Source organism: Silurus meridionalis, chromosome 26 (assembly GCF_014805685.1).
Source record: "Silurus meridionalis isolate SWU-2019-XX chromosome 26, ASM1480568v1, whole genome shotgun sequence".
NCBI lineage: Eukaryota > Metazoa > Chordata > Actinopteri > Siluriformes > Siluridae > Silurus > Silurus meridionalis.
The window spans coordinates 2,127,019-2,152,694 of NC_060909.1; the positions used below are offsets into that span (position 1 = coordinate 2,127,019).

The following is a 25,676-nucleotide window of genomic DNA, read 5'->3' on the forward strand; positions in this document are numbered from 1 at the left end:
CTGATCGCCTCCATGCCACAGTCTGATCTCCATACTGATCGCCTCCATGCCACAGTCTGATCTCCATACTGATCGCCTCCATGCCACAGACTGATCGCCTCCATACTGATCGCCTCCATGCCACAGACTGATTGCCTCCATACTGATCGCCTCCATGCCACAGACTGATCGCCTCCATACTGATCGCCTCCATGCCACAGTCTGATCTCCTCCATACTGATCGCCTCCATGCCACAGTCTGATCTCCTCCATGCCACAGACTGATCGTACCCATGTCACAGTCTGATCTCCTCCATGCCACAGTCTGATCTCCTCCATGCCACAGTCTGATCACCTCCATGTCACAGTCTGATCTCCTCCATGCCAAAGGCTGATCGCCCCCATGCCACAGTCTGATCTCCTCCATGCCACAGTCTGATCTCCTTCATGCCACAGTCTGATCACCTCCATGTCACGCCTTTTGAGGCAGTTATTAAAGCAAAAGGAGCCCGACCAAGTATTGAGTACAGATACAGTAAATGAACATATTTTCCAGAAGACCAACAATTCACTCAAAATGTTTTTTTGGTTTTCTAATTTGTTGTGAGAGTGAATTGGTGGGTTTTTGTTAAATGTGAGCCAAAATTATCACAATTAAAAGAAATAAACACTTGAAATATACCAGTCTGTGTAATGAATTCTGTGTGTGTGTGTGTGTGTGTGTATATATATGTATGTATGTATATATATATATATATATATATATATATATATATATATATATATATATATATATATAATTTTTTCCCACCAAGCTGCTGCCAGATAGATAGATAGATAGATAGATAGATAGATAGATAGATAGATAGATAGATAGATAGATAGATAGATTCTTTAATTGATCATATATAGTTTATTTTCAGTGAGCTGCTGCCACACGGTCAGCTGGTAAGATATAAAAGTAGAGGTGTTCCTATGATATGTATAGACAGAAAGATATACATAGTTGGATAAACGCTTTATTTTGTATTTATTACATAATTATTATTATTGTTGTTGTTGTTTGCGCTGTACGCGGCGTGACCTCGTACGTCCTGACGTCACAAGCAGCAGCGTCATATCCGACGTCGCCCAGCGCCACAGTCCAGAGCTGAGGAGAACTAAAATGGCGTCCGGTGCCATTTCAGCGGAGACCAAGAAAATAACTGAGTTGCGCGTCGTTGACCTTAAAAGCGAGCTGAAGCGTCGGAACCTGGACGTTACCGGGGTGAAGCACGTCCTTATTGCGCGCTTAAAGCAGGTAAATATCCCGCCGCTGTAGGTGGATCCGCCGCGCCGATGCTAACATGCTAAACTGTGCAGCGAACCGAGGTGTTAGCGAGCTCGCCGTGACCTCGCTACCCGGCCCTGATAGACGCTCTGGGCGCTGTTCGAGTTCTCGAAATGCGCATTAAAATAAACCAAATGAAATAAAACGAATGCATGTCGGATTGGTGTAGAAACGATATTAAAGTGCGGGGTTTTATCGTCACATTTACCTCAGCGTCTGGCTAGTTAATGGCGTAGTCATGTATCTGCGCGCATGCTCGGTGGCGTTTTTTAAAAATATCTTTGAAAAAACAGATCGATTTTTAATAATAAATGTGGATTTTATTTGTTTTTAATAAATGTTTTTTTTTTTGAACGAACATTGTTTATATTCACGAAAGCGCGCTTTAAGTCCTCAATCGAATCACTGTGTGTATATTTAAAGATCAGTTCGCATGTCGGGGGCGGGGCCTGTGACGCTCATTAGCATATCAATTTATCAATTAATAAATAATAAATCAAACCCTGTTCTCTGTGTAGAGCGATTTTAGAACAAATGTGTCACAAAGCAAGCAGTTTTACATGAATACATAAACACACACACAAATTAAATCAGTTCCTATATGTGTATCCATAATGAGCGTGGTGGTGTTGAGGAAATTTGAGATGATCTGATGAGGGAACCTTAGGAGGAACCAGACTGTAAAGGGAACCTGTCTTTATCTAGACACTGAACCTGTTCCTTGTAATTCCATCAGTGTTGAAGACTTGAGTGCAATTCTCTAATGGTTATTGTCATCATGGTGTTTATTAATTCTGGTCCAAATCCATCATCATGGTTCTTGAGTTCAACCTTCAACAGTAACTTCCTGGATCTGTTCATCTTCCCCAAGTGGTCTCCTATAGACTTGAGCGTTTCAGCTCTATCCAGTACAGAACGTAGTGAAACCATATACCAGTTCCTCTAGGGCCAATATGCTGCAAGAACCAAAACAAATTACCAGAGGATAATGCAAATCTAACTTAGGCACGCATTTAAAGTGCACACTGCCAACGGATTCGACGTTTGTTCGTTGTTCGTCAGTCCATTTGTTTTGTTTTGAGGCGTCTGATGTCTTCTAGAAAAAAATAGATCTCCTACACAGTCTGTCTGTGGTCAAGCTCGGTGCTGGTGGATTTGCAGATGGATAGAGTGCATTTTGCACAAATATTTGGTCCCATATACTTATTTATTTGTCCTTTTGAGAGTTCCAACAGCCGGAATCACATTCCTTGAGTGCCAACACGCTTGGCCAATAAATCTGAGGTATTGTGTTTAATTCGAGTGCGACGTTTTGCTTTTCGAACGCGAAACCGTTATCTTTTAATATGAAGTCCAAAGTGTGATCAGTGTGAGTAAAATAGGCTGGAAAAAAAAAGAGAACCCAAAAGGACGAAAACAAAATATTTCGTACAAGAGAACACTCGAGAGCACCAGAAATCCAAAAGAGCACCATCCAGAAGCGAAGAGAATGGACAAGGCAAGGATCTGCTCATGATCTGAAGCATCCCACTTCATTGTTCTGACATTCCAAAGAAGAGGGTTTCCTTGTATTTCTTGATGTGACTAGCAATAGTAGATGGAGGACGTGTTTAGATTGACGTTATTTGTGTAGAGGTAGCCAACCCCTCACATACTGGAAGACCAGATTAAAGTTTGCTGAATAGGTTTTTGAAAATGGCGTTCTGGAAGAATCTCTTATGGATACCGGAGACGAGATGTTTGTGTTGAATGATGGAAAGAATATGGTGAAGGCAAAGGAACTGCAAAATGTACAGTACGTTTCTCGAGGGGTTTCTAAACAGGGTTAGCAGTGATTGACAGTTTGGGACATGCAATACGGATCTTCTTGACAATGTGATGATCACGTACTTCTATATTTTTAGTGAGCTCGTCTCTCCTTACTAACCTTTTTATTAAATAAAATAAAACACACTGTGCAAGATTTTCAAGAGGCATGGTACAGTATTTTATACATTTCCAAACGTGTTCTTCAGTAGTTGGAGATTTTCTTTCTGACCTCGTGATCCAGTTCATCCCAGAGCAGTTCAATAAGATTTAGCTGTGGTGACTGAGCAGGTCATTTCATGACGTCTGACCGTTCGCTCTCGCCTTGTTTTATGGTGAAGTCGTATGGAATGGGAGTCATGTTGGTTCAGTATTCAAATCTTTAAAACAATCCCGAGCCATTAACCTTTTACCTCCATGTTCAACTGTGGGGGTGAGGCAGTCTGATCACATCTTCTCAAAAAAAGGTTTTCTGTTTTTCCGTAACTATAGGCATTAGAAGAGGAAGGCGCCGATCCAGAAAACATTGAGATCCCTTTTCGGCCGACCTGACTGCCAGGAAGAATGCGAAATCGAAAGGTAAAGCGGGTTCAGACGATCAGTGAGTTTTGAAGAGAAATAGAAAGCAGGATGAACCTGAACTGCAGCTTGAAGCTTGAAACGCATGTTTTGAATGTTACTGGCTGATTTCTGTAGAACAGGAACAGTGAAGTGTACAATTGTAACGAGGTTTAATGCTCAGCCAGCGCTTTATGACTGAATGTACTGCTGTGTGTGTTCAGGAAAGAGGAACGACTCGGATGTTGACACCGCGATGGAAGAGGACACGTTTTCCAAGGTAAGGCGTTTTATAAAAAAACAAAAAAAACAAAAGCGCTCCTGTTCAATCTTGAATCCTTTAACAGTTTATTTTATTGTTTTCCTCCAGGAGCCTGAAGAGGAAGAATCTGAGAAAGGTATGTTTGGTCTTCACGGTGGTGTGGATTGATAACGTTTTTAGGTTCCACAGGTTCTTTGCTTCTCCGAAGGCGGAACTCTCCTCAATTTTTTTATTTTATTTTTTTTTTTATTTTTTTGATCCTTGCTTTTCACCTCACTGTTCCTCGTCTGTCACTTTCGAAAAACGTTTTCGCTTAACTCCCAGCACCGGCTGCTGCGTCGAGTCTTACGGGTTCTTCAGACGTTATGTCAAACTTCTTCTACAGTAAGACTTGTTTCGGGGGAAAGCGACATCGTCGTACAGCCTCTGAATCGCAGAGGATATGCTTCTTAAAAACACAAAAACCCTCAAGGACTCGTCAGAACAGCATCAGGAGTTACTCTCAGCTACGGACATTACGACGTTTCGACCGACGGGAAGCAGGGTCGCGCGGTTCACGCGCTGGATCAGAGCTCCGAAGACGGCACGCGACGTTTCGAATCGTCACGCTTGAACCGTCATTCCGTTCAACAGTCAAGACTGGAAAAAGGCACACAAGGTTCAGACTTTTTTGAGTGCAGCGGCACGGATGGACCCGTTCTCTTCAGCGCGTCAGAAAGGACGTTCTCCTCTCACTTACCTGACGAGCAGTGCTGGACACTTCAGCGGAACCTCTTTTGAAGACGATGGCCTCGAAAAATCCCCCTAACGTCTGAGACTGATGGAAAAACGGACTGGGACGTAAAACAAAAACGTGGATCCCCTCAAAGATCGTACTGAGGAAAAATCCTGCTGGATTGTATCGTCTCCGCTAAAAGAGAGACGCCATAGAAGATTGTTGAGTCCCTCCGTTTTTCTAAGGAATGTTATGTTTTGTGTTAAACGTGTGGTTTCCTCACCCACGATGACCACTAACATTTTTAAACTTGCTCTCTATTCTACTTTCTAGGTGATGTAGCTCGGAGATGTGAATTGCTAAACCTTGTGTTTGCCATGTTTTATCCTTGTTGAATCCCTCAGATGTAACTGATACTGATGATGCTACTCGCGAAAATACTAAATCCTTCTCCGACGGGGACGGCCTCGCCGAGCCCGAGTCTGAGATTGAGGCCGAGATTGAGGCAGAGCTGGAGCCTGATCTTGAGGCCGAGGCAGAAGTCGAACCCGAAGCTGCAGCGATGGAAGGCTCGGAGAGCGAAGCCGCTCCTGAACCTGGCAGAGAGGTCGAAGATGATAACATATCCGTCACCATCCAAGCTGAAGATGCAATCACGCTGGATGTGGATGGCGACGACCTCCTGGAAACAGGTAAACATGTGAAACTTCCAGATTCTGAGGCTGACAAGGGCTGCGAGGAGTCGGAAACCTCTGCCGAGACGAGGCAGGAGGCAGACTCGATGGCCGAACTAAAGGACGGCCACAAAGATAGTAAGAGAGACGACGGCCCGAAGACTGATGCCACCAAGAAGGACGGCAGGGAGGCCTTGAAAAAAGCCGAAACGGGAGACAAAGAAAAGGATTCTGGGAAGAAAGGCCCCTCTTCTGCTGGGGCAGCAGGTCAAGCAAAGAGGTTTGTCTTTCTATGTCAGTTCTTTAAGATACTTCTACCAGGTTCCAGATCACTAAAACACTCAGCATTGTGAGTAGCTGCAAGAATCCCCCCCATAACGAGTTGCTCATTGTACCTAACCCCTGCCATTGGTTTCCTTTGATTTGTTTGTTGGGTAATGGGGTGGCGTAAAAGCGAGGAGATGAGAACACACCGCTGTTACTCGCTTATCCAGCACTTTTATTGCCTTTTCCAGTCCATACTTATGGGTTAAAAAGAGCAATAGTTCCAGAGATGACAGAAGGGGTTTATCAGTCCAATGACGTGATTTCGCTGTGAAGTCGAACACACTCCAGAAGATTTCATTGATCAAGAGAATAAATTGGCAGAAAACCTGACCCATCTTGCTCCTGTGGAAAAGCAATGAAAGAAGCCTTATTGGAGTGTTACCCAAGTGCAAGCCTTACCTATGGGGATTGTTTCTTTTCTCTCCTTTTTTTTGTTTTTTATTTTCTTTTTTATAATGCAACATTTTGAAAGATGGCTTTTTTTTTTTTTTGTAAATATGATCGTGTACTTCATTGCCCAAACGTGACCACGCTTTTGTACGGTTTGCTAATATTTTCTGTTTGTCGCTCTCGTGATACTTGCATTTCAGTGCGTTAAAAGACCGAGATGGGAAGAACACGAAGGATGAAAAAGGTAAGGATGCACTTCTCCATGTTTCAGTTGCTCAGTTTTTTTTTTTGTTCTGTACTGGATTTCTATACTGCGGGCAACCGTTTTTTTATTTTGTTGTTGTTTAGAAAAATTCATACTGATAGTTTTTCCGCGTCGCGTAGTGGCTGATAGTCCCGTCATTGAGTGTGGCTTCTAGAGGCGAATCACTGACACCACGTGCTGTTTGTTTTTGTACGCGAGACTACACGTGGCACAGAGCGCGCTATATTATATATAAACTTCATAATTATATTTAAATGTATACGTATTTATTTCGTTTTACATTTTAATGATTACTGTTTTATTTATTTATTTTTTAGAGTTTAGTTTAAAAGTAGGGGGGGGCTCTATAGCAGGAAGATCCTTTATGCCAACCCCTGTGTTCATTTAGCTCACTTTCCTACTTCGAGAGGGCAAAATCTCATGCCCCAGCATCCAGACACATCTAATAGATTTTATTGTATGCCTCAAACTTTGTGCCAAGTTTGTGGAAGACATATAGACCACATAAGACCACATAATGCTAGAAAAGTCAGGTGTCCCAATACTTTTGTCCATGTAGTGCAAGATGTGTTCCGTTAAGAAAGATGGCTTTATTTTTTTTCTTTTTCTTTTTTTTATTTTAAGCGGTGATGTCATCTGTTTTCTTGTATTTTCTGTCCAGCAGGAAACAACAGCAGCGCTAGCTCTACTCGTAACCTGTGGGTGAGTGGCCTGTCGTCCAACACCAAAGCGGCCGATTTAAAGAACCTTTTTGGAAAATATGGAAAGGTAAACACCCTCCACGAATGTTAGGCATGTAACGGTACACAAAATTCACGGTACCTCTGTTTTTAAGTCACGATTCGGTGCAATTTCTGAGAAAAAATCAATTAGCTTGTTTCCTCAACACAGTTTAACATTTATAAACATTGACTGTTTTAACGGTATTACCGTATTTTTCTGACTTTAAGCAGCCACTTTTTTTTCCCACGTTTTGAACTCCACGGCTAATTTATGGATCTTTCCGGGGTTTTTCCCGGTTTCACCGGCTTCAAGCCAAAAAACGGAACCCCATAACATTAGCTGAACAGAAGAATACATGTTGCGAGACTGACGGGGGGGACTTGGACAAAATTTTTTTTACAAATCGTATTTCCAGTACAGTGACACTGTGCTAACTCGTGTTTTTTTTATTTATTTTTTTTTTTTATATATAATACCCTTTGGCACTGAGGTGGAGACTAAACAAAGTTGCAGTCCGCCACTTAATACGTGCATGAGGGAACTCTTATTTTGAAAGAAAACTTCTTAAAACCGAAAGCCCTGTACCGAAACTCTTCGGTGCGAATACGTGTACCGGTACACCCCTGGTATTTATTACATTCACGTGCTGTTTGCCTGACGTTCACCTGTACGTTTGTTTGCACGCTCGATTCAAGGTTTTTAGCGCCAAAGTGGTCACCAATGCTCGCAGCCCAGGAGCTAAATGCTATGGCTTAGTGACCATGTCCTCTAGTGTTGAAGTGGCACGATGCATATCCCATCTGGACGGCACTGAGCTCCATGGACAGCAGATATCCGTGGACAGGGTAAGAACTAAAATACACTCCCTAGATGTTCCAGCTCATTTGGTGTTCTATTGTACCTACACTGGGAAACGTCAGGTGTCCCAAATACTTTTGTCTATGAGCTAGGAGAACTAAACTTGTTCCAGCATGCCAGTTAAACCACCTCAATAAAAATGTTTTATTTAGTGTTTGAGTGGATGATGATCTGATGTAGATCTTAACCCAGTTGAACAAAAAATGTTCGGCACCTCACATACATCAGTACCTGACTTGCACTCTTTTGGCTGATTAGGCACAAATTTCCACAAAATCTAGTGGAACATCTTCCTAAAAGAATGAAGGTTATTATAATGCCAAATGGGGATCGATCATAAAGTGCATCTCAGCAGGTTCTTACCATGTTTATTGTGTGTAGGTACAGTAAAGACCATTTCATATCTTCTGTTGTTACACATTCTGGAAGTCCAAAGTGCACTGAAATAGAAGCCGATGAATGTTTTGTTTGTTTGTGCGGTTCAGGTTAAAAGCGACCCTTTTAAGAAGGACTCTAAAAAGGAAGCGGAGGATAAAACGGGGTCTAACAAAACATCAGGCGAGAAACGCATCTCTACCGGGCTGAAGACCGCCAACAAGTGAGGACTTCTCAAAAACGTTTTTGAACCTGCACAAAACACGTTCTCGTATTGCTCATTCATGCTATCTTTTTTTTTTTTTTTATATTTTTTACCACTTTGCAGGACTCAGACCTCCTCCAAAAAGGAAGAGAAGAAACCAGCTGAGAAGGATGGCAAAGAATCTTCCAAGAAACAGGAATCCAAGAACACCAAGTCCGACGCTCCGAGCTCTTCAAGCTCGGCTTCCGATTTCAAGAAGGACGAGAAGAAGCATGGAAGTGAGTTCACCTATGTTTTGAAGGTTAAGTTCACCTTTTATGTTGGAGCGAGTTTAATCGTTTATGCTTCACCCTGATAGGGAAGAGTCCAGGGAAGATGCTCATGCTGGACCAGTCTAAAAACCAGCAGGGCTTCAACAAACCTCGGCTGCCTTTTAGAAGAGGAGGGAGGTTCGACAAGGTACACACGTTAGAACCTTTCTGACCGAATCCATTACTGTTATTTATATCTCGCAGAATAAATATTTCTCTCCTTCTCCAGCCTGCTGCTCCTAATATGATGAACAGACGTCCTCGGTGGCTCATTCCACCTGAGCAGGTTTGTGAACTTACCTCTACAGAGCTTCTCTGGATGTATCTCAGGGTTATAAAAAAAAGACAAACTGGAGTGAAGCCATGCACAAATGTGATCATCACAATTAAAAGAAGTGAAGACTTAAATAAATTCACTGAACACAGACTGAAGTGGTTTAATACATATATGTGCAATATCAGATTTGCTATATGTTCTTAGTTTACCAGCACCCTTTATTTTTTATATATATTTTTCTTGTACTCTGAAACAGTGTCTGGCAAAATAATTTCCTTCGGGATTAGTAAAGTTCAGTCTTATCAGCAGTAAAATCGAGCAATTTGTGTATGAAGAACGAACCCCAGGATAAAACTTTCACAAAAATGTTCCAAACTATATTAAAGTTCAATTGCATCAGTTGATTTGTAGCTGAAGGAGTTGTTGTATAATTTCCCGCAGATAGAAGCGATGAAGAAAGAAAGGCCTTTTCCCAACAAAGGTGGGAACAAAGACATCCTTCCCTTCGAGAAAATGAAGGAACAGCGCATGCGTGAGCGCATGGTTCAGATGGAAAAAGCCCGCCGGGCCATGGCACTGCGCAGGTGAGCCGTGTTCACGTGTTCCTGAACTCTAGTTGTATGGCGCATGTCCATCGTTAACCCCCTCCACTTTGGCGCAGGCGGCGCGAGATGGCAGAGCGCAGGGAGCGCGAGCGGCTGCGGGTAATGCGCGAGCGCGAGGAGAGGGAGAACCTGATGCGTGAACGCCAGAGGCTGGAGATGGAGAGGCAGAAACTGGAACGCGAGCGCATGGAGCGGGAACGCTTGGAGAGAGAGAGGATCCGTATAGAACAGGTCTGGTAGACGTGCCACTGCGTGCGACGTTCTTTTACACGGGTTACAGCTTTCTGATTCTGCTCTTTACGTGCAACCGACAGGAGAGACGGAAGGAGGCGGAGCGTCTGGCTCGGGAGCGGGAGGAGCTGAGGAGGCAACAAGAACAGCTACGATATGAGCAGGAGAAACGCAACAACCTGAAAAGGGGTCGTGATGTGGACCACAGGTATTCAGACTCGAATAAGGCGTACCTGATGTGTGTACCGGAGGCTGATTGGTCCATGATTGATTGGTGGGGGGAAAAAAAGACTGCTGGTTATTTACTTTCAAAATCCAGTGTACTTTCGCTTATGTTTATCTGTCTTTTTGCAGGAGGGATGACTCTTACTGGAACGGCAATAAGAAGATTCAGCCCGACTCAGAGGGCCGTATCAGCCAAGCCTCAGACTACAGCGGCAGGCAGCAGAGCCGCTTCAGCGACTTCAGCTCCAGAGACAGAACACGGTTCCCAGACAGTACCCCTGTCCAGCCCAACAATTTTGACAGGTGCAAAATTTAAATGTATTTCTCAATCACCACACATTTATTTTTTTATATATCTTACACACTAATCACTTGGTTTACAGGCGAAATCGATTCGACAGCGAACCCGAGGCCAAGAAGACTCGCCCAGACCCGCGGCGCGAAAGTTCCGGGTTCGAGCGATACCCTAAAAACTTCGACGCCGTGCGCCGGGCCGAGCCTCCTCCCCCTTCGGGGCGCGCCGATCTTCGCGACACGGACCGGAGAGACATCCGAGACCGGGATGAACGCCGGCCCGTGTCGATGCCTGACCGACCAGCAGGGGGCAGAGCGGCTCCTCCGGCTATGAGCCACTCGGCCAGAGACACGGGTCACACCGGCTGGAAAAATGATGGCGGCATCAGCAATAAACCATCTGACGTCAGGTAAGAACATGACTAATACAGGAAACCGGTTAATCCATAGGGGATTGCAGGGGTGCACTTATACGAGAATCTAGCGTTTTAGATTCCTTTACATTTCAATGTAAACTGTCGATGCTCCCAAATGTTAATAAAAAAAAAAAAAAACAAGCAATTTTATGTTTTGCATTTCTTACTGTACCGAGATTTAACCTGTGGCAACTCGTACAATAAATAAATCAATGTTTGTCGTAGCAGGGGAGCAGTACGGATCCGGAGCCGAGACGGACCTGGCCCTAACATGAGGGGCGCGTCTTCGGCCAATCGCGGCAGAGTCGGCTTCAGTAGCCGAGATGGAGGCAGACCCACGGTCATGAGCGACCAGGTGAGACGTCTTTTGCTTTCAAAACAGCCGAGACATTTATTTTGTTGATTTCGACATCGTGATCCTCCGTTCGTTTGTCCGAGCAGCATTTCAGCAGCGGGAGGCAGGTGGTGGTGGAGCGGCACAGTCGGGATCAGGGGCCCAGGAAGGAGTGGCACGGCAGCGGCTCTCAGAGCGGAGGATTCCCTGATAACCGGCGCATGGGAGAAAGTCGGCCTGCCATGATGGCGCCACATTCCAGGTCTCTACAGGTTTCCTTTTTATAATTTGGTAGATCTCACAGATCTGATAGTTTTCCATAGTAGTTTTAGATGTTCTCTAACCAGAATGCTCTTTATAATAGCAATTTTTGGGTGAATTCTTGCCTGGAAGATTCAGGGTTGGGATTTAGGGGTAATAATTAGCTGCAACGATACTAAAAAATGTATCTAATGTATTTCCTTTTTTTTTTTTTTTTTTAAGCCATTCCTCCAGCGGCATGAACAGGATCGTCCAGATCACGAATGTCCCGATGAGTGGCGGCGGCGGCAGCAGCAGCGGATTCAAACCCTTCAAAGGAAGGTTCTAGCGCAAACAGGAGGAAATTTTATAACTTAATTTTTTTTTTTGATGTTTTTAAAATGAATGGACTTTTTTTTTTTTTTTTTTTTTTTTTTTGTATAAACCCTTGTTAAGCTAAACGTAGGACTTGTTACTCGGCTTTTCTTCTGTAAGCCGTGCACAGAAGTGTTCTCGCGCTGTACAGGCAGCTTGTGCGGTCGGAGTCGTTTCCTTCCTTCTTTTTTTCTTTGTGTATTTAAAATGTTTGCGGGGGGGGGGGCAGAGACTTTAAGACTCGCCTGCTTACGTTTTGTCTAGTGTTTAATCGATCAGCTGCGACGCTCATTTCCATTTTAAATTCTGTAAGGGCTTGTTTAAGAGCAGATAATCGTGTGTGTGTGAGCGAGAGTGAAGATGGAGAACGCAGAAGTAGGCAGCACAGTACTGGAGAACTCCTGAGGAACTGTGTGTGTGTGTGTGTGTAGCAGTAGACATGAGGTGTGTGTTCTTCCTGTTTTTCCACAACGCTCTGGATTTGCCTCTACAGGTTGTTAAAGTGTTTGTATTCTGGGTCAGAGCACTAAAATACATTTTGCTGTGAAGTAACATGATGCACCACGTCTCACTGCGCTGCATTTCTTCTTTTTTTCTTTCCTCCATTTTTTCATCTTTGTTACAGGTCCACTTTCTCACTGCATGGAATAAGTTTTTGTTATATATCTAAAAATAACAAAAAAACACAAACCCATTAATATAAAGGAACATTGACCTTTTTTTAATATTTCAGCTTTGATGTAACTAAATATATAGAAAGGAAGTACAAATAGAAAATCCAGATCCAAAGCCATCTGATGCGTCGTACGTACGTACGTGCTAATAAACAGAGCTTCATACGTTGTAACGTCCAAAAAAATAATAATTTTGGCAAAGCAGGCACAAGATTGACCTCTGTTCTATATGAAGCATTAAATCAATCCTTCTGTCCTGCAGTGGTCTAAAAAAAAAAAAAAAAAAAAACACTGCTTCAACTAATCTGCTTATTAAATGTGAAGTTAAAGTGGGGGGCAGGAGTTTTCCAGGACCAGAGTTTCTGGAACCTGTGCACTTAAAGTGTAGTTCATTTAAAAAAACAAAACAAAAAAAACCCCAGACTGATTACTTACTTTTCCAGCCATGTGTGTTTCTTCCCCCAACCTGTTAACACTTGGAGGCACACAATTGGATTGGACACATGAGCATAACTTTTTTCCCTTCCCTTGAATTAGAAGACCCAAGACTGTGCACAAAGCCAGCTTCATGAAGATAAGCTTCCCATGTGTTGGAGTGAATCTTAACCCTGAACATAAAACTCCACAAGAACAATCCAAAATGTAGTCCCATCTTTCCGTGGAGCGTGAATGGTGCTTTCTGAACATGCCATTTCACAGCCAGTCCCCAATCTTATGCTCAAGTGTCCACAAACATTTGGTGCATCTGCCGTACTCGGGTCTTTATCACGAGAGAGACGTCATTTCTCTTCAGATGTTTTATTATTTTTGCAGCCTGTAAATATTTCTAATCACAATCCTGTTCTTTTTCCCAACTCTGCATCTGATTCTGTAGAAAAATGAGGTATTTGGGTCCTTTTTTAGTGCATTCGGTTATTAACAGTGCAGAACCAGAACGGAAAAAAAAAAAATCACATTCGGTTGAAGTTAAAAATCGCATTAAAGCATCATGTTATGCTTTAAAAACGAGGCCTCGTTCGGCGTGTGAAACGGCGTCCTTTGTTTTTTTAGCCAGAAGGGAAAAAAAACAAATGAAGTATGTGAGGATGCTGTTGATTCAGAGCTGGGTGATTAGAAAAATTCTGCTTTCCATTTAGTGTAAATACGGACGATGTAGTGTTTGTCACGTGTCGTATCTACGCCTGTTCGGCGGTGTTAAATGCGGAAACGAGAGGTGGTATTAAAGTTTCGAGACTCGCCCTGTTTACAAAAAAGTATTTAGGTCATTTGTTTTAACACCATCACCTTGAAATAGTCCCTTTGCACATCAATACAGCGCTTCCAGCGTTCCTTCCTCTTCTGTAACGTGTTCTCGAAAGCTGCTCCAGCATCTTCTGCGATTTGCACAGGACTTCAACGATGTCAAAAACAGCAACCTTTTAAACTGGAACTTCTTCGGAAAGAGGGTGAAGTCTGCAGGCGCCAAACGTGGCGAGTAGGATGGCTGGAGAAGTGTGATCACGTTGTGAGAGGTGGCAGGGTGCACACGTGTTCAGAGTAACGGATGTACACAGGACGATGTCTTTTGACACGCTGACTTCTAAAAGTCGGTGCTCCCTGTGACTGTGCTTGCAGCCCTGTGCTGGCATCTAGTGGTATGTTACAAAACGTTTTAAACACTTCGTGGCCTCGTGCCATGCCTCTGATCTCGACCCCCAAACCCCCTCCACCAACCCCTGAATCCCATCTGACCACGGTTTCTTCATTCTTCTCTGGCACCTCAAGCCACTCGAAGATCTCTGAAGGAGTAAGTGGGTATGTTTTTCACGATTGTCTCGTCCCAATGGAAATGCTACATCATCTCCATCTGCAAACCAGTGCTCCTAAAACACCTCCAGGGCCCAAAACTCACTAGAGGGAAACACCGTTTCCACTTAACTCAATTCCGGATCAATCATCGAATCCTTTTTGTTCTTTCTCAGGGATAAACTCATTCTGCCCTCCCAAAAAAAACTCCACGTGTGTTTAGATCATCCTGCTGGAATGTATCGAGAGTAAGATTTTGTCGGAAAGGCAGTAACACGGAAAATGCTTTGAGTTGCATCACGTGGCTGTAGTGTAGCGGTGCACGTTTATTTACACGTTTTCGGGTGAACATAAAAAAAACAAAAAAAAAACCACGTACAGCAGAAGTCGTGGCACGAGCAATACAGAAAATGACGCAGCATAAGTCGGAGTTTTCCGTCCTGACGTGAAGTAAAACATCTCGCATCTTCACCGTCTTGCAAGGCCTGAGGAAGTGAGGAGATACTGAGGAGAGTTTTAAAGCCCTGGATACACGGTGGGAGACGGGACCAGGATTTCTGAGCGCTGACAGTCTGACATACACTATGGCCAAAAGTATTAGGACACCCGACTTTTCCTGATGCATGTGGTTCTTTTCCGTACTGTTCGCACAATTTTGGAGGCACACAATCATATAGGACGTCTTTGGATGTAATCATCTGCACTAGGAGACCCAAACCTGCTCCAGCAAGCTCCAGTAAGGAGTGAAAGATCTCCTACTACAGAGCTCCGACCTCAACCTCTTGATCAATGACTGCACTTGAGGCTTTCACACCTTCATCAGAACCTGCCACAAATCTCAACAAACACATTCCAAAATCTAGTGAACTCTCTGCCTTGTGCTGCCATCTGTTGGTGTGTTACAAAACTGGTCGTCTCAAAACATTGTGATACCACCTCATAATAGATGGCCTGGTGTTTGTCTGCTGACCTGCTGCCTCTGATCTCGACCCCCAACCACCCACCACCTACCCATTCAACCCCTGATCCCCTCCTGACCAAAGTTCCTTCGTTCCACTCGAAAAACTCTGAATGCTCGAGTCGTTCCGTTTTTCTGGAAAAAGCTCTACAGATCGTCTCGTCCCAAACCTGCTTCTGTGTGTGTTTTAAAAAAAGTTGTTTAATATCCACTAAGGGCTTGTAGAAAACAAGAGCAGAACTTCTTCGCAGAGGTCGTTCGAATATTAAACGGGGACTAAATGTGGAACATTGAGATGTTCAAAAAGGACGTCTTGTGGTCAGGTGTCCACAAACTTTTGACCATACAGCATTCAAGAACTTTGATTCTTCGTTGAATGAAGAAAAAAAAACATCTCTGGGTTTAAATGTGGCACTACTGATTTTCTGGCACTTTGTTCCCACAAATGAATCGGTATTTATTTTATCGTGATGAACGATATTTCGGTCGTATCGCCCCCTCCCCTCCCCTCCCTCCTCCAACCTCACGAGCTCGCGAGCTGAACAGCACGTCGTGTAACAGTGGGATATTTAGACCTGTTACCACCTCGTCCTCTCGGTCGCGGTATGAAGATACCTGCCTGTCAGACTGCACATGTGTTTGTGTGTGTGTATATATAATGTGTGTATATATATATATATATATATTTATCAAACAGCTTTATAAAACATCAACAACTGCGATAATGCAAAAAAAAACAAAAAAAAACGGTGCCATGATTTCTCCCTCCGGTGCATTTCGCTATGAAAGATCCAGCGTCCTGAAGCGTGAGGTCTCTCCACACATGTACCGTGCAGACGAAGGAAAGTCGAGTGAGCTGGATCGGAGACGCTGACGGAGCGAGTTCGACCCCCCCACTCCCACCCCCCGATCCGCTCTGCTGTGTGTTCGGAGCCCAGAGAGCGAACGGCATCAGGCACCGGTGGCTTAGGAACCGCTGCGCGCTCTCTCACTCCGAGTGCAGCTTCTGCAGTCAGTGTGTAACGACGAGACAGTGTGCGGGTTCCGGCGCCGTTTACAGGATCACACACTTCTCCTTTTCCTTCAGCTCTTTCTTGGCTTTGCGCTCCGTGCTGGAACTGTGCTTCCCTGGACTCCGACACGATGCTGTCGCTGATGTTCCTCCTCCTCCTCCTGCTGCAGGGGCTGCGATCGCTGCTTCAGCCACGGGGCCACCTGCTGCCTGAGCCTGGAGGACGGAGAGACGGAGGGATGAGATAGAGCTCAGGAGTGGGAAATTGAAGCGGGACGACAAATATAATGTAGATTCATGTCAGTTCTTCAGAATGTGACCCTGTGCTGCTGGTGCCTATGGAAGACCTAAGAGGCCATGCATTACAACGTATATACTTATTTTTCCATCTTGTTTTCTCCAGATCTGCTAAATACGACGTTTTAGGTTCATCACGTTCTGAACACGCCGCCACTTGGAACAGGACCAATCATGTTTAAAGGCTAATCCTCTAACCACATGACCCTCAACTTCCTGATCAATGACTCAGAGCTTTAACCACTGAGCCAGTGTTCACATACAAGATGACCACAGGTAGCTTCAGTGGTTAAGATGATGGACGTCTGATCAGAAGGTCGGGAGTTCAAATCCTGCTGCCGCAGATCTCAGCCTGCTTTCAGATGATTTTGGAGCGACGTATCAGGCGGTGTTCTACACCAAATTCAAGACCCTCTGGAAATACCTTTCTGAAGAACACGTTTTCATCCCAAAAAGTCCACAGACTTGAATATATCATTTACGTCGCGCGTGTGTGTTCGTACCTGAGCCTGCACGGCCTGTGCTTCAGCCTGCTCCTGCTCCTCCTCCTGTTCCTGGTAGAACTCTGATGCTCTGCGATCTTCCTCCTCTTGTAGCTTCTTCGCTAGCTCTAGATCACTGATGCCCTCAGGGAGCTCCTCCCAACCAAGATCTGACACCTGCTGCTCCTGCTGCAGTGACAGCGCCATCAGGTAGTCCTGTCCACACACACACACACACACACACACACACACACACACACACACACGCTTTAACAGACTACATACACAGTAGTAGAAGATGGATGTCAGGTGCTCTGGATATTATGGTAGATTCATATATGTAGCTGGTTTCCTGGTTCTGATCCTGACCTCAGGGTTCATGTCTGGTGAAAGCCAGAACATCTAAAGGCATCTTACACAAAGACATTCATGAAGAACTGGTGTCTCATTCTGGGCACAGACCTGACCCACATCCAGGGTTCCTGGTACTTGCTCCAGAACCACCTCAACCCTGACCAGGTTCAAAAAATGGATTCTCCCTCTGCTGCTCTTGTGAAAAAAACGCTCGATCACCATGTTGGTCCATTACATTAAATATCATCGATTATTCGAAGGGCAATAGGAGCATGAGCGTAGGGAGTAAACACAGGAAGAGCGTGTGAGAGACATCATCAGTCCTACATTAAACCATTAAAGGTGTCCAACCCCAACACACACTAGACATGTGAACGGATGTGAAGATGGAGGACTTTTCATATGAATTATTTAAAAAGCTTTGCTTCCCGGTGGTCCATGTAGCGCTCACGCACTGCCTTACTGTACTGTAAGACTGAAAAATAAATAAACCCCTGAGACAGGGTGATGTAAAGATTTTGCCTCTGGGGAATTTCTCTGGAAAATAAAGGACATTCGATTCTCTTGAACACGCTTTCAACATCTGACGGTTTTAGTACTGTAATTTAGTACACATCCAGCAGGTGGCAGCATTGTATCAGTGTTGGCCTGCCAGACACCTCAGATTCAGGGAACAGCAGCAGGAGGATGAAAGTTACTTGAGGCAGTTACTTGACAAGGTGACTTTATTTCAGGGGAACACGTGCGAACACGACTGCGAAAACGTAACCGCATTCTCACAATCACGCCGACTACGTATTGATGTAATGCGTGTCCTGACCTGGTCGATCTGGTCCTGCTGCCCGTGGTAGACGTTCTCAGGGTCAGAGGGTCTAAGACGGAACTCTGAATCGCAGAAGTTTCCGTCTCCGTCTACGTTATGTAGACTCTCCCACACCACCTTCTCCTCAGTCAGAAATCCCTGATCGGTCACCAGTAGGTACAACTGGCCCTGCAATACACACACACACACACACACACACACACACACACACACACACGTTGCAGTATATGAAAATAAGCAGGTCTACTCCTAATCCACGTCTAGGTGTGAGACCCTACAGCATTATAATGTTCTCAGCTTCACCTCGGGACCTTCTACATCTCCACATCATGCACCAACATCGGTGAATTAACGTCACTGAATTAACTGTGTGTGTGTGTGTGTGTTTTACCTTGAATTTGGTCATGGTACTGAAGTGGTTGTTCCTGAAGAACACACACAGCTCCCCCTCCTGCACGGTGGATGTAAGCTCACACAGGCCGTGGTAGGTCAGCTGTGTGGCTGTGCTGTGGAGGAACTGCTCCGCTACGAAGCCTGATGAAGACAACAAACACACACACCACAAACACACATCATTACTGTGTAGCGGTTTGTCATGAACAGAAGCTCCTTCACCACGTTATACACAGTGCTACTGTCAACTGATTGGTTGATTGAATGTGCAGGTGGACGTGTTTCTAATAAAGTAAACAGTGTGTGGGTGTGTACATGTTAGTGTATATACACACACGTGTAATTACAGGGTGATGGGGCAGGGTTTGGGGTGGTACAGTGTGATACAGTGAAGAGGAAGAGACACCCATTCTGTAGAACAAAGAAAAACAGAAGGGGTGTGTGTGTGTGTGTGTGTGTGTGTGTGTGTGCGTGCATCTACAGACGTCATGACTGGCTTGTAGTCATTTATTTAAATATTTATGTGATGCAAGTGGCTTGAAAAATGTATCCTACTGAACAACCTGCTTTAAAAAAACACAAGGAGAAAAACCAGACTGACACACACACACACACACACACACACACACACACACACACACACACACACACACTAACAGACACACACACACACACACACACTAACAGACACTAACAGACACACTTGCATGCACACACACTCATAAAACACACTAAACACCCATAGACAATAACACAGTCACAAACATTCACAGATATACACACGCACACACACACACACAAACATGCACTCTCAGACACTAACACACACATATACACACACTAACGTGCACACAGGCACAGGCTAATACACTAACTGAAACACACACACACACACACAAATTAAAACACTAACATGCATGCGTACACACACCAATACACTAATATGCATGCACATACACACACTAAAACACACAGGCACACATTAATACACTCACTAAAACACACCAACATGCACACACACACTCACAAATACACTAAAACACACAGTAACAAAATGATATAAGGATCCTCAGACCTTCTCCAGCCAGCTCGCTGTTCTCTGACTGCTTATAACCGATGATCTTCTCAACCAGCTGGTTATAACTGCAGTTCCCCACAGCCTTCACTATATCACTCATCTACAGAGAGACAGAGACAGAGACAGAGACAGAGACAGAGAGAGAGAGAGAGAGAGAGAGAGAGAGAGAGAGAGAGAGAGAGAGAGAGATACTGATGAACTCTGACAAGTGCAGCATTAATTTTCAGCAGTTAATCGCTCAATTTGAGGAACCTCTCAGACACTGAAGACCATTACATCTTTATTTGTAAAGCTCTTGAAGTTCATCTGCATGATTTTATGCACTACTCCTGATTGGCTGAGTAGATATTAAAGCTGCTCCTGTCGCACCCAAGTGCTCAGGATGAACCTGAAATTAGGGTAAGATCTGCCTGATTTTATGTTGTAGATGTACCTGGTTTGGAGGAACAATGAGGAACCCAAATGAAACCCAGGAACATGGGAGATTCTAAGAATTTACAATGGAGTTTTCATGGATGTTGAGTGTTTTGGAGCACTAAAAATAGACCATATAAACACTTGAGATGCCTGTAACTGGTTCCACCTAGTAACTATGAAGGCGGCTTTGGACTGCATGTAACACAAACAGTTTTGCTCTCAAGCCTCCACCAGTGAACATCTGATAATCTCAACAATCTTGGAACTATAATAAATGAATGTTTGGTATTTGGAGTCGGGTTCCTCTCCAGGTTTCTATATCATCTAAGGAAGTTTTAGATATCTGTAGTTCTGGTACCTGAGGTTCCACCAGCCAGCCGTGGTACAGCGGGATGTCGAGAAGGTCGAAGACGATGCACTCGGGGGTGTATTCGAACACCCCAACACCTGTGAACTTCACGTTTACGTCCAAACCCGTTTGTAGCTTGTGGAGGACTGCCATGGCATCACTCATGTTCTACACACACACACACACACACACACACACACACACACACACACACACCTCAATCAGGAGACATCAAAGCCAGTGTTCCGACACATTTTTCATTTTAGAATTCCATAGTTTTCCAGACTAAAATATGCAGATTTCCCTAAAGATTTTTAAGACCATATAATTATAACCTCAAACCACGTTTTTATTACAACTGCAGTTCTAAAACAGTGTTCATTATTTATTTAAGTTATTTTTACACTGTAAACCTTTAAACATACAGCAGAAGGATTGTTCATGTGCAATTCACCAAAAAAAAAATACAAAAATAAGTCCATTAAAAAAAACATCTTTTGGCCACGTCCCAAAAAAACCCCCATCTCTAAAGTGGACACAATCGAAAAACGCTTTTGAAAAAAGGCGACATCTTTTTTTAGTCGTTTGCATCGACGTTTCAAAGAGCCGGAGAGTAAATAAACAGCGGACGGAATTGATGCAGGTCGGAGCGTCTTACGTTTTGCTCATGCGCAGCGTTTTAAACGTTCTTGTGTGGATGAGCAGCTTTTGGGAAAAGACTGAAAACGAAAATGTGGACGTGAAGCGTTTTAAGTGAAAATGCCGTTGGTCACGTAAATCAGTGCGATATACGTGACCACCAACGATAATCCAACAAAACAAATGAGGTCCGATCTCAGCCGAAACACTGTTCTGGTCTGATTTTGAAGATGTTAGGAAAAGCAATGATGAATGAAGAAATGAAGTGTGTACTGAGAAGATGGCAGAGACAGCTGCAGCAGCTCCCAGACAGATGTTCTATCAAGATATTAAATCAACCTTGCTGTGACAACAGTGGGTTTGTTTCTCAATAGCTGCCATTTGGGGATCATGTGCTGTGTTGTTTCACATCACGGCTGTGTTGGTATGATGCCACTTACACACACAAACTTCTGTAACTCCTTCTGTTTCTTAATAATGTTGCTCATAATGGTGCTGCTTTTCCTCACGCTTACTGAAGCAAACAAGGGAAAGGAAAAGAAATGGGGAAACAAGCAGCAGATAAACAGACAAAGAAAGGAACGGTGAAAGAGAGAGAGAGCGAGAGAGCAAGAGAGAGGGAGAGACAGTGAGAGCGAGATGGAGAAGATTTCTGTGGCCAGGACCATCACTGAACTTTATTAAACTGCAGGCATAAGTGCACTCTCACATCAGGCTGCCGAGGTCAGTGAAACCCGCTGTACTTCCTGCACACACGAACATACAAACCTTGAACGACACGCATACAGACACACAGACACAAACAGATGTACACACGCATACATAAAAATTCAGACACACATACAGACAAACACACATACATCCAGACAGACAGACAACCAGATAGACAGCCACCCATACACACAGCCAAAAAAGGAAAAACAGACAGACACCCAGACAGGCAAACGTACATACACAGTTAAAAAAAAAAAAAAAAGACACTCGAAGAGACAAACACCCATACAGACAGATACCCAAACAAACACCCATAAACACAGACACAAATACTCAGACACCCAGACAGATAAACACAGATACACACCGACACAAACAGATGTACACATGCATACATAAAATGCAGACAGACATACAGACAAACACATACCCCCAGACAGACAGACACCCATACACAGACAAAAAACTAACAGACACCTAAACACGCAAACACACACACACAGTAAAAAAAACCAGACACTCGAAGAGACAAACATCCACTCAGACAAATGTAAACAAAAGATAGATACCCAGACAGACACAAATACTCAGACACCCAGATAAACATGCATAAACACTCAAACACCCAGACAAACACAGATACACACCGAAAGATACATACAGACACACAGACAGAAACAGATGTACACACACATGCATAAAGATTCAGACAGACATACAGACAAACACACATACACCCAGACAGTCAGACAACCAGATTAGAAACAACCAGATACTCGAAAACTACTTTTGGCTAAAGCTAATATTGTACCCGCCCCATACAGTGTAGTTTGTGAGTGAATCGGATTGATCGGGTTTATTTGTCTGGCATTTACAGGGTATGAACCTGAATGTGAGGAAACAAACAAAGAACATGATCTAATTTTCAGAAAACTGCTAATGGAATTACCGTGAGTCAGCATCCTGCTGGAACACGTACCAGTGAGTCATTACAACGTTGTTGGTTCTCCCAGAAAACCTGCAGGACGCAACTCCAACTCATCCCCAGACCCTCATCCCACCCTGCTGTTCTCACCTTCATGACCCACCAGAGCCTTTGGCTACATCGGTGTAACAACTTATTATAAACAGCGGTGGTATAAATTGACTGTCTCTGTCACTCACTGTCCTCCTGTCTCTCCATTTGTCTCCTTATGAGTATCTCCATTTGTCTGTCTCTATGTCTCTCTCTCTCTCCCAGTCAGTCTCCCCGTCTGTCTCGGTCTCCCTGTCAGTATCCTCATCTCTCTTAATGTCCCCTGTCTTAATGTCTGTCTCCCCGTCTTTCTGCAAGTCTCCATGTCAGTATCCCTATCTGTCTCTGGTTGTCTGGAGATCTTGCACTCCATCCCATGGAAAGCATATTTTCATGAAGCTGGCTTTGTGCAGAGGGACATTTTCATGCTGGAACAGGTTTTGAAGAGAAAAATGTAATGCTATTGAATAACAAAGACGTCCTGTACAATTCGATTTTGTGGTATCAGTTCGAGGGAGAACCACACATGGGTGGAAAAGTCAGGGGTCCTAATACTTTTGGCGATTCAGTGTAAGTTGAGAGTGTTTGAAGAATGAATTACAGTGCAGAAGCTGCTTCATGTGAGGAAGTAAAGGAAGTGTCCCTGCTGGAGCGTTTACAGTGTTGGAATGACAGCAGCACAGTGGAAGAACATTTAACACTCACTAAGTGGCTCAAGCCTTCAGCTTTAACAAACACACACACACACACACACACACACACACACACACACACACACACACACACACACACGTCTATAAAAAAAACAAAAAAAAAAACAGCTATTCTCACACATTCTGAGCTCACAGACCAAAATAGACTCGAGTACTCAGGAGTGTGGAGACGGTGGGTGAAGATGAACCACACTTTTGAAATAAACAAGCTCTGGAATGTGTGTGTGTGTGTGCGTGTGTGGTAGTACGACACGTGAGCTACGACATGTCACAGAGTATGATGTGAGCAGAAAGAAAAATCCTGACAGCTGTGACATCGTTAGGTTTTATTTTCAGAAGACAAGCATCGGCGCTGTCGAGGCTGGAGGGGCGAGGATACGCCGGGGGTCTTTACCTTGTACTGCATGTCCAGTGGCAGTGTGCGTGGCAACCTCAACACACACACACACACACACACACACACACACACACACACACACACACACACACACACAGAAATGGCATTCTGGCCTGGTGCCAAAGTCTTTGAAAAAAGGAGCAGTGCAGCAAAGCAAGAGGGAAAAAAAAGAAGGATAACTGATTGTTTTTTTTTTTTAATTCTTTTCATCCTCTCTCTCTCTCTCTCTCTCTCTCTCACACTCTTAGGGTTCTGAACTTGATAAAAGAACTTACTCAACCAATAACAGAACAGAAGTGACCGTATGATGGGACACACCCACACTCGGGTTCTCGGTCTGTTGCCTTTGCAAAAAATAAATAAATAAATAATATTAATAATTAATTATTATTTTTCTTAAATGTTTTTAATTTACTTTTTAAAACTCATAAACATTGGCACCGGTGTTCATTCCGACATGACTGAACTGCACAGATTTATCTGAAAAAATGAGCACAGTGACTTATACTCTGTATCACCTTTCTGCCCCGCCCCCTCATTATACCCCACCCCCTGACCATGCCCCACCCTGTTGCCATACCGCGCCCCCTGACCATGCCCCACCCCATTGCTATACCCTGCCCCCTGGTGATACCCTCATGCAATCTAACTATATCACCATCTGTGTCCGTCTGTCCGTCTGTCTGTCTGTCTGTCCGTCTTTGTCTTCCCACAAGTCTCCCTATAAGTCTGTCTCTCTCTTTCTCTTGGTCATTCTATGCGTCTTCCCACGTGTCTGTTTGTCAGACTGCCAGTCAGTCTTAAGGATCTGCCATATGTCTGTTGGTCTCTCCCTGTCCCCGTCTTCCATTTCTCTCTCTGTTTCTCCACCTTTCCACCACAATCCCACCTCTAAATTCTATTACTTCCTGTTGGTACCAGTCATGGACAAGAACTAACAAACAGTCTAGAAATTCAATAAAGTAAATTTTTTTTGTTACATTCATACAGCAAAAAAAAAAAGTCATTTCGATTATATCAATTTTTGTCAAAAAGCAAGTGAATTTCCTGCTGATTATAAATTTGAGTTATAAACAGTCATAATGTCATAATGTAACTGCATGAGGTAATGAAAGAGAGCGATAACAAAATAAAGACGTGGTTTGAGGAGGTGTAAATGGTCTCACTGTGAGAATAACAGCATCTCCACAAAAACACCAATCCCGTACGTCACCGAGAAAACGCCCGACCATCAGCTCCTGTGAAACCGCTCTGAAAACACCTCTGTTCCAGATGTTACGGGGGAACAGCAGCGCTAATCAAGTTTCTTACCTGCTCGTAGTTCAAACGCTGAACCTCGGAGATCTCTTTCGGTTTGGCATCGAGGATGTAGTCTCCTGTTGGAGAAAGAAGGAGGGTGGGATGGAGAATAATGAGAGGAAACACACATCAAAAACAGTGTTCATTAAAAATAACAACAACAAAACACACGCGCACACACACACACACACACACACACACACACACACACACACCCCCCCTACGCCTTAATGAGGTATCCTTAACAAACCATCTGCTCTGCTGTCAATTATCCTCAAACACCAGCTCCTGTGCTCCTTTCACAGGGTTTTTTTTTCCAGGTTTAACATGATGTTTCTCCTGGAAGCCGTCAAAGGGTCAAACTGGCACATTAATGCATGCAGCATCACGTGGATGTTGAAATGGCGTAGAAACGTCGCCCCAGTTCGATGTGTGGTGATGGAGAATTTCTGACCCGTACTGTAGCATGGCCACCAAACATGGCCTTCATTCCGTCTGAAAC

The 25,676-nt window shown here is 44.0% G+C and overlaps 2 protein-coding genes across 3 annotated transcripts in view; one reads left to right on the forward strand and one right to left on the reverse strand.

The window, feature by feature from the left end:
• Window positions 1-25,676, reverse strand: part of mindy2 (MINDY lysine 48 deubiquitinase 2) — a 37,158-nt gene that overhangs the window by 2,484 nt on the left and 8,998 nt on the right. Inside the window, exons 3-9 of one of the 2 annotated variants that reach the window (XM_046840733.1) lie at window positions 25,187-25,251; window positions 20,407-20,565; window positions 19,629-19,731; window positions 18,552-18,694; window positions 18,158-18,328; window positions 17,005-17,199; window positions 14,541-16,420 (exon numbers count right to left, since the gene is read on the reverse strand). In XM_046840733.1, coding sequence (XP_046696689.1) covers window positions 16,247-16,420; window positions 17,005-17,199; window positions 18,158-18,328; window positions 18,552-18,694; window positions 19,629-19,731; window positions 20,407-20,565; window positions 25,187-25,251 — 1,010 coding nt within the window. In that variant the 3' untranslated portion in view covers window positions 14,541-16,246. Of the gene's footprint in view, window positions 1-14,540; window positions 16,421-17,004; window positions 17,200-18,157; window positions 18,329-18,551; window positions 18,695-19,628; window positions 19,732-20,406; window positions 20,566-25,186; window positions 25,252-25,676 lie in introns of those variants that run through there. The other variant, XM_046840734.1, reaches the window with a different exon arrangement.
• Window positions 1,058-12,332, forward strand: sltm (SAFB-like, transcription modulator). The gene is given in 21 exon segments (XM_046840732.1): window positions 1,058-1,279; window positions 3,608-3,647; window positions 3,650-3,694; window positions 3,898-3,953; window positions 4,044-4,071; window positions 5,055-5,604; window positions 6,242-6,285; window positions 6,968-7,074; window positions 7,725-7,874; window positions 8,373-8,485; window positions 8,591-8,745; window positions 8,826-8,926; window positions 9,008-9,064; window positions 9,497-9,639; window positions 9,717-9,891; window positions 9,975-10,099; window positions 10,246-10,419; window positions 10,500-10,820; window positions 11,055-11,181; window positions 11,268-11,422; window positions 11,644-12,332. Coding segments are annotated over 21 exon segments (2,907 nt in total). The 5' UTR covers window positions 1,058-1,144; the 3' UTR covers window positions 11,750-12,332.